Source organism: Stomoxys calcitrans, chromosome 2, assembly GCF_963082655.1.
Source record: "Stomoxys calcitrans chromosome 2, idStoCalc2.1, whole genome shotgun sequence".
In the NCBI taxonomy this organism is placed as follows: Eukaryota; Metazoa; Arthropoda; class Insecta; order Diptera; family Muscidae; genus Stomoxys; species Stomoxys calcitrans.
Window position 1 is genome coordinate 160,428,036 of NC_081553.1, and position 21,089 is coordinate 160,449,124.

General features: G+C 39.1%; 1 protein-coding gene across 4 annotated transcripts in view; it reads right to left on the reverse strand.

Moving 5' to 3' along the window:
- Positions 1-21,089, reverse strand: part of LOC106082814 (protein eva-1) — a 421,699-nt gene that overhangs the window by 61,777 nt on the left and 338,833 nt on the right. For all 4 annotated transcript variants that reach the window (XM_059362193.1, XM_059362192.1, XM_059362195.1 and 1 more), the window contains 2 exons: positions 10,552-10,734; positions 10,152-10,295 (listed from right to left, as the gene is read on the reverse strand). In XM_059362193.1, coding sequence (XP_059218176.1) covers positions 10,152-10,295; positions 10,552-10,734 — 327 coding nt within the window. The remainder of the gene's footprint in view (positions 1-10,151; positions 10,296-10,551; positions 10,735-21,089) is intronic.

Here is a 21,089-nt window from a genome sequence, read left to right on the forward strand (position 1 = left end):
ATACTGAGCATCTTTCTCTTTGACACCATGTCTGAAATCCCACGTGATCTGTCAAATACTAATGCATGAAAATCCTAACCTCAAAAAAATCACCCTTTATATATATACTAGCTGAAGAGGGCTCGCTCCTCCTCGCATTCTTTTACAATATATAGAACAAAATTATCCATTGAATAATTATTTTCGTCAATTAAAGAGCTTTTAGTAAAATACCGTGCTACGAAAGTGGTATATGTATGTCGCTTGACTTATAGTATAACAAAGTAAAAACCTTTATGTGAATCCCATATAATCTTTTTTGGTATATGAATTCACTCGGAGGTTTAAGGGTCATTTATTGTAGTATGGATGTTAGACTTTATTAGAGCCCAATGTTCTAATTGGGATTATGGGAGTGGGAAGAGCCCCAGAGTGGGTGGTGGTTGGTTGATTTAGGGGTGGTGTAGATCCCCAGAACCGTGGTCCTAAATGTGGGTATAAACTTAGTGCTCTACACCCAAATACCTTTCATTTGAGCCCCATATTGCCATGGTCGATATATATGTATGTCCGATTTAGGTTCAAATATCATTTATTTGAACTACATATTGCGGTTGGTTTAATGGGCTAAACAATTTGCCCCAAAGTTGGATATCAAATTCGTTTTCTAATCACAAACATCTTTCATTTGAGCCCCTTATTGCAATAGTCAGCAGATATTTCCGGTTTGGGGAGTGTGTCTTAAAAACTATCGACATCATGCATCACTTTCTTTGTAATGGTAAGCAAAAACGTCCTATTTATAGGTTGTGATGGGAGTGGGACGTCCCCTAGACAGTTGGTTGATATAACACTCGAGCTCTACTCCCAAATATCTTTCATTTGAGCCCCATATTTCCATAGCCAACAATCATGTCTGGTTTGGGGTATGGAGCGGCCACTGAGTGCCTTGGCCCTGAATGTATATATCAGATTCGTGTTCTACTCTAAAATACCTTTTATTTGCGCCCCATATTGCAATCGCCAAAAAATACGTTCTATTTGAGGGTTATTATGGGTGTTTGACCCGAAAATTTAAATTGAAAAAGTACTAAGAAAAAAATGAAGAAAGATATCTAAAAATTTTTTTGAATTTTGCGGATAAAAGTGTCTTTACAAAATCTCAAGTAAATTCTTTCCGAATATTTTTCAAAAAATAAGAATTTTTTAATAAAAAGCAATGCCGTAATTTGAAGCACATACAATATAGCATCCGTTTAAGTTGGCATATCTTGTTCAAATTTTACTTTAATCGCATCTACAATATGTCATTTTGACAAAATGAGGAAAATATTACAGCATTTAAGCAACCTTTTTCATTAAAAACTAATCTATGGAAATATTTGTATACCCTACACCACTACTGTGGTACAAGGTATTATAACTTAGTGAATTAGTTTGTAACACCCAAAAGGAAGAGCGGTAGACCAATTGATAAGCATACCGATCGACTCAGAATCACTTTCTGATTCGATTTAGTTATGTCCGTCTGTCTGTCCGTCCGCCTGTCTGTCCGTCTGTCCATGTTAATTTGTGTACAAACTACAGTTAGCAATTTTCATCCGATCGTCTTCAAATTTGGTATGGGCATGTTTTTCGGCCTAGAGACGAAGCCTAATGAAATTGGAAAAAATCGGCTCAGATTTGGATATAGCTCCCATATATATGTTCGTCCGATTTGCAGTAACATAGCAATAAATTTGTAAACCGATTCCCTCGACTGGTGAATTTTATAGATATCGATTCAGCTTTGGATATAGCTCCCATATATATGTTCGTCCGATTTGCAATAATACAGCAATAAAATTGCCATTTGTTGACCGGTTCTGTCGAAATATGGTAGGAAGGATTTTCTAATGACTCTCGATATTACTGGTGAATTTCATAGAAATCGGTTCAGATTTAGGTATAATCACATAACACAACACCGCATGCAAAATTTTAGCCAAGTCGGATAAAATTGCGGCTTCCAGTGGCACAAGAAGTCAAATCTGGAGATCGCTTTGTATGGGAGCTATATCAGGTTATAGACTGATTTGGACCGTACTAGGCACTGTTGTTGAAAGTCATACCAGAACACAACATGCAAAATTTCAGCCAAATCGGACAAAAATTGCGGCGTCCATGGGCTCAAAAAATCCAATCTGGAGATCGGTTTATATGGGAGCTATATCTAAATCTGAACCGATGTGGCCCATTTGCAATCCCTAACGACCTACGTCCATATTAAGTATCTATGCAAAATTTCAAGTGGCTGGCTTTACGTGTTCGACCGCTATCGTGATTTCGACAGACGGGCGACATGGCTAGATCTACTCAGAACGTCGATCTGGAATATATATACTTTATGAGGTCTTGGACGAATATTTCGAGGTGTTACGAACGGAATGGCTAGATTAGTATACCCCCATCCTATGGTGGTGGGTATAAAATTGAAAGTCGAACCAAATGCCATCGTAAATTTCAAAATACGATGCAGGTCTCGCTTAAAATTGCAAAAAAAATTAAAAGTTGAGTATCACCGTACAAAAAGAGATAATGTAGACCGTAAGCGGAGTTTTTGGTAGAGCACTATACAAAAAAAAAATTAAAACCAACAACCATCCTATGGCGTTAGGTATAATAATGAAAATCGAACCAAATGCCATCGTAAATTCCAAAATACGATGCGTGTTTCGGTTAAATTTGCAAAAAAAAAAAAAAAAATAAAAGTAGAGTACCACCTTACAAAAAGAGATAATGTAGACCTTATGCGGAGTTTTGTAGAGGACTATACAATAAAAATTTTTAAAAATCGATTTGGCAACCCCAACAAATTTTCGAGTTACCGAGACTAATTTTAGGTTCGAGCTAAAAGGCGTCCGCACCACCTAGGGCCTTGAAAATTTGCACAAAATCTCGTTAATACCTCAGCTCTAACCATTCCAACTTTCAACAACTAAGAGCGTGCTAAGTTCGGACGGGCCGAGTCTTATATACCCTCCACCATGGATCGCATATGTCGAGTTCTTTGCGCAGTATCTCTTTTTAGGCAAACAAAGAATAATGAATATGGACGGAGGAGGAGCTATATCAAGTTATAGTCCGATTCGGGGCTAAAGAATCAAAATCGGGAGATCGGTTTATATGGGAGCTGTGTCAAGCTATAGATCGATTCAGACCGTATTGCACACGTATGTTGAAGGCCATGGGAGAAGCCGTTGTACAAAATCTCTGCCAAATCGGATGAGAATTGCGCTCTCTAGGGCCTCAAAAACTCAAGATCCCAAATCGATTTATAGGGCAGCTATATCAGGGTATGAACCGATTTGGGCCATACTTCGCATAAATGTTGGAAGTGATACCAAAACACCACGAGCAAAATTACAGCCAAATCGGATAGGAATTGCGCCTTCTAAAAGCTCAAGAAGTCAAGACCCAAGATCGGTTTATATAGCAGCTATATCAGGTTATGAACCGATTTATACTTAGCACAGTTGCTAGAAGTGATACCAAAACACCGCGTGCAAAATTTCAGTAAAATCGGACGAGACTTGCGCCCTCTAGAGGGTCAAGAAGTCAAGACCCAAGATCGGTTTATCGTTTATGTGGCAACTATATCAAAACATGGACCGATTTGTCCCTTTTACAATCCCAACCGACCTACACTAATAAAAAGTATTTCTGCAAAATTTCAAGCGTCTAGCTCTACTCCTTCAAAAGTTAGCGTGCTTTCGACAGACAGACAGACGGACATGGCTAGTTCGACTTAAAATGTCACGACGATCAAGAATATATATACTTTATGGGGTCTTAGACGCAGGTTTCGAGGTGTTACAAACAGAATGATGAAATTAGTATACCCCATCCTACTGTGGAGGGTATAAAAAGATATCTGCACCCTTTCTCACACGGGATATTTTTTAGTAGTTTTTTTTCGATTCTATCCCACAGTGCATCGTTCGGAATTCTCCTATACGGCTGAGTTAAGAAAATACAAAGCGCAGCTGGAAAAGGCTCAGAAAAATGGCGGGTGGAATTCTGCAGTTCCGTGGATAAGGCATCTGACGCCTTTAGGTTATGGAAGATCCTATCCTCGAGAGCTATTATGGCAGCATATATTCAGAAATCAGAGAATGCATAGACAATGTCTAGTGAGGAAACACTAGAACAACTCGTTGATATACATTTACCGGAAAACACTCCAAGGGAAAACGTGGCGCTAGAAGAGGTTGTCTCTGATATGTATTCGTCAGAGGATATTGAGGAAATTATGTCTGAGTCATAAATCATCTAGGCGATGAAAAGGTACGACTCCTTTAAGTCGCCAGGCCCTGATGATGTAGCATTGGAATTACAAGCAGTGACCGACAGACTGGCTCCTTGGCTTAGGCAAATACACTCTGCTTGTATCAGCAAGTCATATAAACACTCAAAAAATAAAACATTTGGGACATTTTAACGAGAAGCAAAATACTTTTTTACGAAGATTTTCTTTTATTATTATGTAACATTTCGCTTCAACATATCAAGCAGCCAAAACGTAGTATTATTGAATGTAACTAAATTTGTTTACTGAAAAACCTTTAAGCAACTTTTCCTATGGTAAAAGTACCTTTCTTTTACTCTAAAAACATAAACTCTTTCATTGCAAAAGTGCTTCGAGAGCTACAAACGATTATTAGAGCACCGAACTAATAATTATTCTCTTGTTTTTCTCCTACTGGAAAAAAAGGGTGACTCTTGTAGACCAGGGGTTGGCAAAAATACTCACTCTATTGCACATTACTTTGTACGTACACAAGAAAATAATCCCAAGCGGACCCATAGGCTTGCAAATAATTGCAATTGTGTGCACGTTACTGGTATATACACAATCTCACACACAATATTTATTCCCACTACCGATGGATGGGGGTATATTAATTTTGTCATTCCGTTCGCAACAGATCGAAATATCCATTTCCGACCCTATAAAGTATATATATTCTCGATCAGCGTAAAAATCTAAAACGATCTAGCCATGGTCCAGATTTGGATAAAATATAAAAGGTGCATTTATAATCCGATTTCACTGAAATTTGACACAGTGACTTATGTTAGCCTTTTCGACTTCTGTGTCGTATATGGTTCAAATCGGTTTATTTGTAGATATGGCTTCCAAACAGACAAATATATTGTTATACACAATTGAACAATGACTTGCACTTATTAGTATTTGGTCCAAATAGGAATATATTTCGAAATAGCTGTTATGGGGCATAAGGTATGCATTTTTCACAGGATTTTGACGAAAGGTGGTTTACAAATATACCTGAGGTGGTGGGTATCCAAAGTTCGGCCCGGCCGAACTTAACACCTTTTTACTTTTTTGTTTTGTTTGGGCAAACAGCAGTCGTATTATTGAGTATATCGGACGAGTGCGTATAGTAATTTTTAGAGTTTGGCTCAAATATGTTGGCTCAAATATCATCACAGCAACACACAAATGGCTGTCAGGTACAAGAAAACACAACAAACAAAAAATTTTCTAAGGCACATACATTGTTTTGTAACATTTACGCGATAGAGAAATATCCATCCGAAAGTGGGTATTTAAATGTGCGAAAACAACAACAACAATTTTAATTATTTATGGCATAACAAATACAGTAGATCATAATACAACACCATAATGGGATTTTTGATAATGGAAGGCTTTTCATATAATTACGTATCAAAACATCCAAATATACTTTGAAACAGTTTGAATTACCGACAGAGATCTGCTTATAATTAGTAAAAAAATAAGTTTAATTTATGTTTATGTTAAAATTAAATGGTTTGGCATTCTTTTCGATATGCATAATCCATTTTGACGTTAAACTAATTTATAAATGATATATCAGAGAAAAAAACTTTATATTTTTCACAAATTCTTGCAAGATTTTAAAGTAAAAGCGTGCTAAGTTCGGCCGGGCCGAATCTTATATATCCTCCACCATGAATCGCATTTGTCGAGTTGTTTTCCCGGCATCTCTTCTTAGGCTAAAAAGGATATAAGAAAAGAGTTGCTCTGCTATTAAAACGATATCAAGATATAGTCCGGTTCGGACCACAATAAAATTATATGCTGGAGACCTGTGTAAAATTTCAGCCAATTCGTATAAGAATTGCGCCCATTGGCGCTCACGAAGTAAAATAGAGAGAACGATTTATATGGGATCTGTATCGGGCTATAGACCGATTCAGAACATAATAAACACGTTTGTTGATGGTCATGAGAGGATCCGTCGTACAAAATTTCAGGCATATCGGATAATAATTGCGACCTCTAGGGGTCAAGAAGTCAAGATCCCAGATCGGTTTATATGGCAGCTATATCAGGTTATGAACCGATTTGAACCTTATTTGACACAGTTGTTGAAAGTAAAAATAAAATACGTCATGCAAAATTTCAGCCAAATCGGATAGGAATTGCGCCCTCTAGAAGCTCAAGAAGTCAAATCCCCAGAACTGTTTATATGACAGCTATATCAGGTTATGGACCGATTTCAACCATACTTGGCATAGTTGTTGGATATCATGACGAAATACTTCGTGCAAAAACTCATTCAAATCGGATAAGAATTGTGCCCTCTAGAGGCTCAAGAAGTCAAGACCCAAGATCGGTTTATATGGCAGCTATATCAGGTTATGAACCGATATAAACCATACTTGGCACAGTTGTTGGGTATCATAACAAAACACGTCGTGCGAAATTCCATTCCATTCGGATAAGAATTGCGCCCTCTAGAGGCTCAAGAAATCAAGACCCAAGATCGGTTTATATGAAAGCTATATCAGGTTATTGACCGATTTGAACCATACTTGGCACAGTTGTTGGATATCATAACAAAAGACGTCGTGCAAAAATTTCATTCTGATCGGATAAGAATTGCGCACGCTAGAGGCTCAAGAAGTCAAGACCCAAGAACGGTTTATATGACACTATATCAGGTTATGGACCGATTTGAACTATACTTGGCGCAGTTGTTGGATATCATAGTAAAACACGTCGTGCAAAATTTCATTCCAATCGGATAAGAATTGCGTACTTTAGAGGCTCAAGAAGTCAAGACCCAAGATCGGTTTATATGGCAGCTATATCAAAACATAGACCGATATGGCCCATTTACAATACCAACCGACCTACACTAATAAGAAGTATTTGTGTAAAATTTCAAGCGGTTAGCTTTACTCCTTCGGAAGTTAGCGTGCTTTCGACAGACAGATGGACGGACGGACGGACGGACAGACGGACGGACATGGCTAGATCGACATAAAATGTCGCGACGATCAAGAATATATATACTTTATGGGGTCTCAGACGAATATTTCGAGTAGTTACAAACAGAATGACGAAATTAGTATACCCCCCATCTTATGGTTGAGGGTATAAAAACATGTACTTTTATCGTAAACAAAGTTTTTCAGAAAATAAGTTTACTTGGTGGAAATATCCTTAATGTCAAACGTATTATTTTTTTGAGTGTACCTGTGGGATGGAGGGACGCAAAAGTCATTTTCATTCCAAAAGCTGGATAACCTTACCATATGAAGGCAAAAGATTTTATCTTAAGGGGCAAAGGACCATCCGAACCTGGCTGTTTTGCTGGTCAGTAAATTTAACTTCCAATCCAACATTTGGGAAAGGGCAACAAAGGCAACTTCAGCCCCAATACACCTGCAAGAGAGCCATTGGCAAAAAATTTTGTCATGCACTTGCTGTATACTGCAGTTATCAGACCAAAAATGCTATACGGTGTTGTGTTCTGGTGGACGGCGCTTCAAAATTCCACCTACTGCTGAATAGTCAGCATTACCTTGTTGCATCACAGCCGCACTGAGAACGACACCATCTAATGCACTGAATGTAATGCTACACCTAATCCATTGTAGCTTCACAAATTGCCACGACTACTACTGTGAGGCTATGGGGACCTTATCTTTGGTAATTTGGGGCGGACCCACCCCCTTACCATAATTCTCAGAAACGCCAGATCTCGGAGATGGGTGTTGCGGAATTTTGTGTGCTCTCATATAGTACCCTAAAACCCGACGCCCCAAAACACCCCTAAATCGGACATATTTACCGACTAAGGCTATATGGGACTCAAATGAAAGGTATTTGCGAGTAGAATACGAATCTGATATCCAAATGTGAGACCTCGTTTCTGGGGGTCCACCCCTTTCCCAAAACGCCACCAAACAGGAATTATTTACTGACCATGGGAATATGGGGCTTAAATAAAAGGTATTTGAATGTAGAATACAATTCTGATATCCAAAAATGGGACCAAGTGTTTGGGGCGCCGCCTCTCACCAAACACATCCCCCAAAGGGGACAAATTTACGAACATAGCATTATGGGGCTCAAATGAAAGGTCTTTGGGTGTAAAGCACGAATTTAATATCAATATTCGGGAAACGAGTTTATGGCGTAACCCTACCAACACAACACCACCCAAATAGGAAGTATTTGATGAGTACTGCAATATGAGGCTCAAATAAGATGGTTTTAGAGTAGAACACGAATCCTATATATATTTTCAAGGACAACTCACTGAGTGGCCGCCCATCCCGCAAAACACCCCCAGGCCGGTCATATTTGACGACTATGGAAATATGGGGCTCAAAAAAAAATTTAGCGACCTTGTCAATGTGAAGCTTTAATGAAAGGTATTGGGGGTAGAGTCATAATTGATACCCTTTTTCGAGGCCAATTTTCTGGGGGTCTACCTCTTTCCCAAAATACCCCACAAACAGCAATTTTTTACTGACCATCGCAATATGGAGCTCAAATAAAGGTATTTGGGAGTAGAATACGAATTTTATATCCAAATGTAGGACCATGTATTTAGGTAAATAAAAAAAGTAAATATTTTTCGACCATACCAATACGAACTTACATAAAGGAAAATTTTAAAAATGTTCAATTTCCCAGTTTATCACCCTCCCATCACTGGTCTTTACGCTTAAATAATCACCCTCTCTCTCTTGCTCGCTAGTGGGAAAGACGGAAGAGAATAATTATTGGTCCTGTTAACGAATAATCGTTTGCGGCTATCAAAACACTTGTCATTAAAGAGTTTTTCGTTTTGAAACAAAAGTAAGGTTCTTTATCGCAGGTGACGTTGCTAAAGGGCTTACAATAAACAAAGTTAGTTACATTCGATTATACTATGTTTATGGCTACCGTTTGATATATTGCAGCGAAACATTACATAGTAACAATAAAGGATAAACCTTGTTGTTTCTCGTAAGAATGTCCCAAACGTTTTGTTTTCTTACGTGTGGGTATGCGTCTAGCGAATCACAAGAAGTAACAACAACGAATCACAGGAAGTTACAACGTTCAGTTTGTGATCACTCCAAAATTATGTGGTCCAATAAAGACTTGAAGGGATCTACCGCTCTGCTGCTGCTGGCTAGAACTGATGTATCCGTCATTGTGTCCGCCGTGAGAGGTCACTGTCTGATCGGAAAACATGCTGACAGGCTGAAGGTTGCAAGTAGCGTCTTCTGCAGGAGCTGTGAGGACGTCGAGGAAGAAGACACCATAGAACATCTGCTATGTGTGATTTCCGCAACGGCAGTCAGAAGCAGTTACGCATTAAAACCTCATAAATTTACGAACTTGTCTGATTAAGCGGATTTGAATGTTCGCAAGTTGTCGGGCTTTTTAAATCGATCTAGTTAATTCATGACAAGTTAGAAATAAGAAATTTAGAAAAAACAAACAAATTATGCTCGGAGTAGTTCTAGTACCGCCCAATTTTTCGCTTGAATATTCACTTAAAGCCAATACTATTACTATAATACTTTCAAAGTTAGTGTTCGATACGTCTGCATTGGAGAGCGGCAAATTCTTTGGGAAGAAAGGCTACAGAATACAGCCTTATATTGTCCTCATTCAATGCTTGTGTTTTCCGAATGTTGCATATGCCCTTCAATCCATTATTCATTTCTTGTTGTTCTTATTGTGGTTGTTATTGTACAATTAATTTTTACTCAGTCTTTCAGAGAAGTGGCTGCCTATGCTGACTCAGGGTGAGATAGGTATATTTTCAATAAAGAAGTGGGCAAAATAGCATCCCACCATGACATACTTCAGTGTACTAGACAATACTTACTGCAAGTGTAGACGACTTTTAGATGCATCGGTATATCATTCTTGCAAGGTCTGCCAAATGTGCCAGCATCCGCCGTCACCGAACACCGACGTCTTCCATGGCAAATTTGCATAACCGTCTCCGTGGCATAAGACACCAGGCAAGCTATGGGCAAAATATGTTGGAAAGGATAAAAGAACCAAAAGAGAGAAAGAAAAAAACAAACCACATGATTAAGTTTCATCTAAAGTGAATAACGACTCCAACATGGCAGTGAGCGTGGTGTAACTTGCAATTTTCCATCGCTCGTATACATAGCCTCACATACATACACGCAATTAAGGGGTGACGGACGAAATAGCAGTCCTAATTGCATCTTGCGACCATGTCGCACTGTCATTCCTCTATTGCTAATACTCACTCTGTTTGCCCGTAGTATCCGGCGTTGTCTGCGTTTGGGACTGCGTGCTACTGTTCTGCGGGCATTGTACACTTTCACGCTCTATGTAGCCGAAGGAGGCGCTGTATATGGCGATCCGTGAATAGGGATTGCAGACAAGTGGCATATTGTCATTCTCGCAGGCCACTTTGGAGCGAAACTCATCTGCAAGGAAAAAACATAAAAGCACAATACAGAAAAAGATTAGAAGATGCGAAAAGCATTCACAATTCTTTGAGATACCATTATGTGCGAATGAGATTGTTGTGTTGGGTCTCTTTACTTATAACACCAACCATTCCCCAAATAAGAAATTGTATCAAATGTCATAAAGTTTAATTTAATCGCCATTGTAGATTATGTCATGGTCGTCGCCCCCAAAAGCACTGCCACTGCTTCCATAGTGGTAACTCCACAAAGGAAGTTTCTGAAACATCATCTGGCACTTAGCGTTCGTGGACAGTCGGCGACTCAACGACCGTGTCCTTGGGAGCAAAAATATTTTAACATGTTTATCTGGAAATAAGATTTTCCAATTTCCGTTCACTTTCCTTTGGATTTGAACAATTAAATAAAAATTGTCAACTGAGTTTTCAGAGGAGTGCCAACGTGCCGTGAAACACTTCCTTTCGTTTCAATTGAATGTGGTGACAATGCCTATTTCTTTGTTATCTGGCAGCCACTCTATCTCCCAGGTCCCACTCTGCTGTGAGCTCTGATTCTGTAACGAAATCTAATTGCAATCAAGTTGGGGAACAACGGCAATGAGTCGCTACATTTGATGGCCCAAATAGGCGCTGTGGAGTAATTTGTTTGTGGTGAAGAAAGTTTCGGTTTATTCCCACCCAGATAATTTCATTAGTAGAAGATATTGGCTCATAAATTGATTTAATCAGAAATTGAAAGAAATTTTGCGAACCGCGGATCCCACTTCTATAATGGTGCTCTTTGCCCTGTCAATGGAGGAATGTTAAACAGAATACTTTAAAGAGGCCAAGAAATATTGTCAAGTAGGCAAAAACACATTTCGAATGTATTCTGCAAATATGAATGTCAGGAAAAACAATTGAGGCACGGAAAGAATTAATTAGAAACCTAACGTTATTGGCCAGGAGTATACTCATCTAGTTGATGTTGTAGCCACATACTAGCATTTTTAGGTGGCCAGCATTGGGCAGTTATTTCGGAGTGAACAGGGTTGAACCTACCGCTAAGGGAATGTACTAATCTAGTGTTGTGGTGTTGTGGTTTTTGGTAGGATCAAATCAAAATTGTTAGGTTTTTATTTTCTTGGTGGGTTGAAAGGCTGAACTCAATTTTTGGTGGGTTTTTCCAACATGTTATACAATTATACAATACAATTATTTCACTCCTTGTCGTTTCTGTGTATTCGTTAAGAGTGCAAAATAAAATCGTAGACGATGAGAGGCAAAATACTGTTGCAAGGGGTCTCACTGCTTGAAATTTCAGTAAAAGCGCGAAACTTCTGATATTGACTTAGCTGGGTACGAAATGCGGCTTTTCTGCGTTTAATGTCTTCAATCTGCATACAAATTTGGTTACATCTGGATCCAGATATTGAGGGGTCCATGTAACTCACTGTATTGGCGAAAATGGGTTGTAAAAGCGTGTTTCTGGGTTCAAACCCTCACATCGGGAGATCGCTTTACTAAACTCGTCACGGTTTTTCATTGAAATCTGGTCAAAAGTATGAATTTTAAAAACTTATCAATACATCGGCCATCTTTGAGCTTAAAGCTGTAGAGTTATTTCAACAATCAGACGGACGGACATCTATGACGATCTAGTATGTATAGAGTTGAAAATGTATAACTTGTAATGGCTAAATAGCCAAGTCTTGGGCGGTGCTCATAAAAATATATGCCGCATTTTTTTTTTTTTTGTTTTTTTTTTTTGAAGAACATTTGGTAGGTTTTGGTCGGGCTTGGTTTGATTTTTCTTAAATCGTCTCCAGATAAAATATTTTTCAATTAAAAAAAAGTAAAAGAGGCACTGATTTCGCTCGTGCCAAACTGTGGACATCCAACGTCTCAGGTATATATTTAAAACACATTTCCACAAAATTGAGGCAAAATTAAGTATTTACGAGCCCGTAGCAGCTAAATTGAATTATGGTCTGATCTAGGTCAAGCCTTGCACGAACATCCAGGGTCTAACGCAACTCACTGTTTCGGGACTCAGGGGAATAGTGTAAATAATAAGCCTTTTATTGGTGAACTACCGTAAATTGAGAAATCGGTGTACATGGCAACTATATCCAAACGTGGTCCGATCTCAACCATACTCCGCATGGAAAACGGAAGGCCTTACAGAGCTCTCAGTGTCAAATTGCATCGATATCAGGTAATAAATGCGGCTTCTATGGGATTTAGACCTTGCATCAGAAGGTCTATGTGGAGGCTATATCAAGATATTTCCGATCCGAACCATTGAGGGTTCTAGGACAACACACTTTGCCAAATTTTAGCGAAATCGGGTTGTAAATGCGGCTTCCATGGGACTTGGCCAGTAATGCGGGAGGTCGGCCCGTCGGACAGTCGGAACTCACTGTCTCACTGTGACAAGTTTCAGCGCAATTGAGTAATAAATGCTCCCTTTATCGCCCAAAACAATAAATCAGAAGTTCGGTATATATGGCGGGTATATCCAAATACTCACCGATCTAAACAATATTCAACAAAATCGGGCAAACAATGCGGATTTAAAGGCCTAAGAACATTTACTTGGAAATGGGGGCTATCTCGAGATATAGTCCAATATAGCCTGCTTATTGATTAAAAACGAATGTATGCAAAGTCTCAAGTTCTATATCTATATTTTTATTCCCTTCACCATAGGATAGGGGTATACTAATTTCGTCATTCCGTTTGTAGTGCGAATGCAAATTTTGCCCATGGACATTCCACTAAGGAACAGGGGTAAACTTCTCACATATCAATAAGTGCTGTCCGATTCAAGTTTAAGCTCTAGAAAAGGGGCCTCATTTTTATAGCCGAGTCCGAACGGCGTGCCGCAATGCGACACCTCTCTAGACGGAAGTTTTTACATGGCATTGTACGTCACAAATGTTGACAGCATTAGGAGGGGAAAACCACCGCTGTAAACATTTTCTTTTGCTCTCGCCAGGATTCAAACCCTGGCGTTCAGTGTCAAAGGCTGACATGCTAATATCTGCTCTACGGTGGTCTACATTCCATTTGTAACACCACGCAATATTCGTCTAAGACCCCATGAAGTGTATATATTCTGGATCGCCATGACATTTTAAGCCGTCCATCCATATCGGTCAATAATTTAATATAGCTCATATATACTTGAAAAAAAAAATTTTACTTGACAGATGCGATCCAAGGTGGATGGTATATAGATTTGGTGCGGCCGAACTTAGCACGCATTAACTTGTTTACAATTACAACAGATAGACGGACAGATATGGCTAAATCGTCTTAGAATTTTACAACGATTAAGAGTACATATACATGATGATTTTTATACACATCACTGAAGGACGGCGGTGTATTTATTTTGTCATTTCGTTTGCAGCACATCGAAGTATCCGTTTCCTACACTATAAAGTTTGTACGAGGGTTGCCTTTTATATTTTGGGATTAGGGAACAAAAACAAATATTAATCATCGAAAATCGCTTTATTGTTTTTCAAAATATTCCTCATTAAGATATATACACTTTTGCTTGGACTTAGGTATCTCCAAAACATGCATTCTGAACACATCAACCGCTTCTTCAGGTGTCGAAAAACGTTGACCTCTTATTTAATTTTTTAAGTACGGGAATAAAAGAATTCATTCGCTGCCAAGTCAGGACTACACGATGGATGACTCACCAAATCGATGTTTAGAGTGCTCAACAAGTAAAAAGGCGTTAAGTTCGACCGGGCCGAACTTTGGATACCCACCACCTCGGGTAAACCACCTTTCATCATAATCGAAATATGGTCCGATTTGGACCAAATTCGGCACGGGCATTGAGTGGTCTTATAAATACAAGCAGTTGTTCAGTTTTGTAGAACAAAATATTGGTCTTCTTGGTAGCTATATCCAAATATAGACCGATCTAAACCATATACGACATGGATATCGAAAAGCCTAACATAATTCACTGCGTCAAATTTCACCGAAATCGAATTATAAATTCGTCTTTTATGGGCCAAATTGCAGAAAGATGTCGAGGGGCCTAACACAGCTCACTGTCCCAAATTTCGGCGACATCGGACAATAAGTGCGCCTTTTATGGGTCTAAAACCTTAAATCGGGGGATCGCTTTATATATCAGCTATATCCAAATCCGTACTGATCTGGACCAAATTGAAGAAGGATGTCGAAGGGACTAACACGATTCACTGTTCTAAATTTTGGCAAAATCGGACGATAAATTCGCTTTTTATAGGCCTAAGACCTTAAATCGGGATATCGGTCTATATGACTATATCCAAATCTGGACAGACCGGGGCCAAATTGAAGAAGAATGTCGAGTGATCTATCATAACTCACTGTCCCAAATTTCAGCAAAATCGGATCGGATAAATGTGTCTTTTATGGGCCTAAGAACCTAAATCGACGGATCGGTCTATATGTGGGCTATATTAAGATATAGTCCAATATAGTCCATCTTCGAACTTAACCTGCCTATGGACAAAAAGGTTTCAGCTCAATATCTTTATTTTTATACCCTCCATCATAAGATGGGGGGTATACTAATTTCGTCATTCTGTTTGTAACTACTCGAAATATTCGTCTGAGACCCCATAAAGTATATATATTCTTGATCGTCGTGAAATTTTATGTCGATCTAGCCATGTCCGTCCGTCTGTCCGTCTGTCCGTCCGTCCGTCCGTCCGTCCGTCCGTCCGTCCGTCCGTCCGTCCGTCCGTCCGTCCGTCCGTCCGTCTGTCTGTCGAAAGCACGCTAACTTCCGAAGGAGTAAAGCTAGCCGCTTGAAATTTTGCACAAATACTTCTTATTAGTGTAGGTCGGTTGGTATTGTAAATGGGCCATATCGGTCCATGTTTTGATATAGCTGCCATATAAACCGATCTTGGGTCTTGACTTCTTGAGCCTCTAGAGTGCGCAATTCTTATCCGATTGGAATGAAATTTTGCACGACGTGTTTTGTTATGATATCCAACAACTGTGCCAAGTATGGTTCAAATCGGTGCATAACCTGATATAGCTGCCATATAAACCGATCTTGGGTCTTGACTTCTTGAGCCTCTAGCGTGCGCAATTCTTATCCGATCAGAATGAAATTTTGCACGACGTATTTTGTTATGATATCCAACAACTGTGCCTAGTATGGTTCAAATCGGTTCATAACCTGATATAGCTGCCATATAAACCGATCTTGGGTCTTGACTTCGTGAGCCTCTAGAGTGCGCAATTCTTATCCGAATGGAATGGAATTTCGCACGACGTGTTTTGTTATGATATTCAACAACTGTGCCAAGTATGGTTGAAATCGGTCCATAACCTGATATAGCTGTCATATAAACAGATCTGTGGATTTGACTTCTTGAGCTTCTAGAGGGCGCAATTCCTATCCGATTTGGCTGAAATTTTGCATGACGTATTTTATTTTTACTTTCAACAACTGTGTCAAATAAGGTTCAAATCGGTTCACAACCTGATATAGCTGCCATATAAACCGATCTGGGACCTTGACTTCTTGACCCCTAGAGGTCGCAATTATTATCCGATATGCCTGAAATTTTGTACGACGGATCCTCTCATGACCATCAACAAACGTGTTTATTATGGTCTGAATCGGTCTATAGCCCGATACAGATCCCATATAAATCGTTCTCTCTATTTTATTTCGTGAGCCGCAATGGGCGCAATTCTTATACGAATTGGCTGACATTTTACCGGACCATATCTTGATATCGTTTTAATAGCAGAGCAACTCTTTTCTTATATCCTTTTTTGCCTAAGAAGAGATGCCGGGAAAAGAACTCGACAAATTCGATCCATGGTGGAGGGTATATAAGATTCGGCCCGGCCGAACTTAGCACGCTTTTACTTGTTAAAGATTATAGCGTGATTTCAACAGGCATACGGACAGACGGACGGATGGACATGGCTAGATCGTCTGAGATTTTTACAACGATCAAGAATGTATATACTTTATAGGGTCGCAAATGGATATTTCGGTGTGTTGCAAACGGAATGATAAAGTGAATATACCCCCATCCTTCGGTGGTGGATTAAACGGAATGGCGGGAGTTTGAGCGAATCAAGATGTTCAGGAGCCAGAATGAAATCCGAAAATATTACCAAAGAATCAAACTGATGGCTTTGGTACAGGCACATCCTCCTGCAGGAACAATTTCTGGTAACAAATACAAGGGTTGTTTTATTAACCTCCTTGTACCAGTCGATTATTGCCTCTTGTTCTAGTCGTTTATTGCCTATTATTACTAGTATTTACTGTTAATGACATCGTTGGTAAACGTGTAAAACAGAAAGCATGTGGTGTCATCATTCAATCTGAATGACAATTACTAAAAGAAGAATGCAAAACATTTATTTAATGATTAAACGTTCTTGAATGCAAAACTAAAAAGATAATATATGTTTATAATTAAACTGCTAAGGGTTTTATAAAGGCGATTTTGTAGTACATTTAACGGCAAAATGGATTTTGTGCAGGTAGGTATCATGCGAAAGATATTTTTGCAGAGAAGCGTCGAATATATACGAAATCCAATTTTCTTTGAAGAAAAGCCATGAAAACGAGGAATTCATTTTCAATAATAGAAGAAGAAACATAAACACAGCAAATTGTTGTTGGTTTTCTCTAAGCATTCGATATGGGTGTGAATGCAAAGCTATAGGTTGGATAATTAGCGGTGAAAGTAAGATAAACAAATGGTGCGAGAGAAGAGTTATAGACTGATTTTTGCCGTATTTAGAACAGTTGTTAGAAGTCGTTACAGAACATCGCATACATTCAACCTAATCGGACAAAAATTGCTGTTTGTGGACTCAAGAAGTCAAATACAGAGATCGGTTTATATGCGAGCAATATCAGGTTAAAAACCGTTTTCGACCGTACTTTCCACAGTTGTTGAAAGTCATAAAGAAACACTACATGCTCAATTTCAGCCCAATCGGGCGAAAATTTCGGCTTGTAAGGGCTCAAGAAGTCAAACTGGGAGATCGGTTTATATGGGAACTATATTAGGTTATAGACCTATTCGGACCGTACTTACCACAGTTATTGGAGGTCATAACAGAACACAGCATGCAAAATTTCAGCCAAATCGGACAAAAATAGCGGCTTCCAGGGGCTCAAGAAGTCAAAGATCGAAGTCAAAGAAGTCGAGAGATCGGCTAATATGGGAGATCTATGTAAATCTGAACCGATATGGCCCATTTGCAATCCCCAACGTCCCTCATCAATATTAAGTATCTGTACATTTCAAGCGGCTAGCATTACGCGGCTTCCAAAGACTCAAGAAGTCAAATCGGGAGATCGGTAAACACGGGAGCTATATCAGGTGATACACCAATTCGGACCGTACTCCACACAGTTGGTGATAGCCGTAACAGAACACAGCATGCAAAGTTTCAGCCAAATCGGACAATAATAGCGGCTTCCAGGGGCTCAAGAAATCAAATCGGGAGATCGGTTTATATGGGAGCTCTATCTAAATCTGAACCGATATAGCCCATTTGCAATCCCCAATGACCCACGTCAATATTAAGTATCTGTACATTTTAAGCGGCTAGTTTTACGCGTTCGACCTCTATCGTGATTCCTACAGACGGACGGACATGCTAGATCGACTCAGAACGTCGATCTGGAATATATATACTTTATGGGGTCTTAGACGAATATTTCGAGGTGTTACAAACGGAATGGCTAGATTAGCATACCCTATCCAATGGTGGTGGGTACAAAAAGATAGCTGGTTATGAATGATTCTGTTCAGTCAAAGTAACTGATGGTGTGGCTATACAATGCACTCAATGAACGAAATAGTTGGTGGACAGTTTAAAGAAGTAAGGGAGAGGATGCGATATTTTGCAATATGTGATGGGCTAATGTCTTTATTATAATAAAAACAAAACAAGAAAAGCGTTCGGTCTGGACGAATCTTATATACCCTCCACCATGGATCGCATTTGTCGAGTCCTTTTCCCGGTATCTCTTTTTTGGCCAACAAAAGACAAAAAAAATAATTGCTATGCTATTGAAGCTATACCAAGCTATGGTTCGATTCGGATCATAATACCAATGAATGTTGAAGACCATGGTAGAAGTCACTGTGTAAAATATCAGCTAATTCGAGTAAGAATTGCGTCCTTTAAGGGCTCAAGAAGTAAAAAAGGGGGATCGGTTTATATGGAAGCTGTAACAGGCTATAGACCTATTCAGATTTAGACCATATTTGATACGTATGTTGAAGATCATGGGAGAAGGCATTGTAGAAAATGTCAGCAGAACTGGATAATAATTGAGCCCTCCAGTGGTTCAAGAAGTCAAGATCCCAGATCGGTTTATATGGCAGCTATATCAGGTTATGGACGTATTTGAACCATATTTGGTATAGTTGTTGGAAGTCGTAATGAAACACATCATGAAAGATTTCAGCCAAATCGGTTAAGAATTACGCCCTCTAGTGACTTATGAAGTCAAGATTCAATATCGGCTTATATGGCTATATAAGGTTATAGACCATAACAAAACACTTTGTTCACAATTTCAGCCAAATCGGAAAAGAATTGCGCCCTCCAGTGGCTCAAGAAATCATGACCCAAGATCGGTGCATATGGCGGCTATATCAAAACATGGAACGATTTGGCGCATTTACAATCCCAACCGACCTACACTAATAAGAAGTATTTGTGCAAAATTTCGAGCAGCTAGCCTTACTCCTTCGAAAGATAGGGTGCTTTCGACAGACAAACGGACGGGCATGGCTGGATCAACTTGAAATGTCACGACGATCAAGAATATATATATACGAATGTTTCGAGAAGTTGCAAACAGAATGACGAAATTGGTATACCCATATTCTTTGGTGGAGGGCATAAAAAAACAAGTAAAAGCGTATTAAGTTCAGCCTGGCTGAATTTTATATACCCTCCATCAAGTTATAGTTCGGTTCCGGAGATCGGATTTAATGGCACCTATATCAGGATATACAATAGAATAAATCAGATCATATTTGGCACGTATGTTGAAGGTCATGGGTGAAGGAGTTGTAAAAAATTTCAGCAAAATAGCGCCCTTTAGAGGCTTAAGAAGTATAAGCGGGAGATCGGAGATCGGATAAGAGCTATATCAGGTTATAAACCGTTTTAGGCCATACTTGGCATAGTTGTTGCGAGACAAAACCAAAACACTTCATGCGAAATTTCAGCCAAATCTGATATTAATTGCCCCCTCAAAAGGCTTAAGAAGCCAAGATCCCAGATCGGTTTATATGGCAGATATACCGCAACCGACCTGCACTAAAGCAATAAGGCTATGCTTTAAAGTTAGCGTGCATTCGACAGATAAACGGACGGACAGACCGACGGATATGGCTACAGCGACATAAAATGTCATGACGAACAAGAATATATACACTTTATGGGTTCTTAGACCCATATTTCGCGGTATTACAAACGGATTGACGAAATTAGTATGCCGCCATTCTATTGTGGAGGGTATAAAAACCATTTATTTTTGTTTGTATGTTCATATAGACGACGTAATCTACTTTGTTCAAATGTTCGCAGTGAAAAATGATTTTTTGATGAAGAAACGGGATATGTGGTAGGTCGCCTTTCTTCGAACATACCCAAAAATACGTGTCCGTTTTGGAGTCGTTCGAGGTTATTCGACGAAAGGCACGATCAAAGCAATATGGTGTCTCACATGGAAGGTATAGCGAATTTGACATGACGCCATGTCTCTAAAACCAACAATCGATTGCGAGGGTTTTAGAAGTATGTTATCAAGCAGACATTAAAAAATGGATTCATCTTCCGACAGCCTTAAGCCCAAAAGGGCTTAACGGACATGTAACCTAATTGTGACAATATGGGGTTCAAATGCAAGTTATTTGAAAGCAGTGTTCGAATTTGATATCGAACTTTTTGGTCCTAGTATCTAAAGGGCCGTCAATCTTGGTATAATATAAAAGGGTTGCAGAAGTAGAGTACAAACTGATATTGGCCATATAAAGTCTAGTATCGGAGCACCCATTTCTCCTTAGAATACTAATAAACGATTATTTAACCCGATCATAACATATTGGTTTCAAAGTCATAAGTGAGCACATAAACATCAGTACCAGTATCAGTAGAGCGCGAAGTCGAGGAGTGGTTTACGGTTAGTCATAAAAAATTATAAGAATGTAGACCTAGAGGAACCAAGAAGGCTTGAAAATATGTAGTCTTTAACCCAGAGAAATATGATTTTTGTGATATCAGCAAATACTCCTTGCTGATTTTATAACAAAGTTTTTTTACATTGCAGGAAACAGTTTC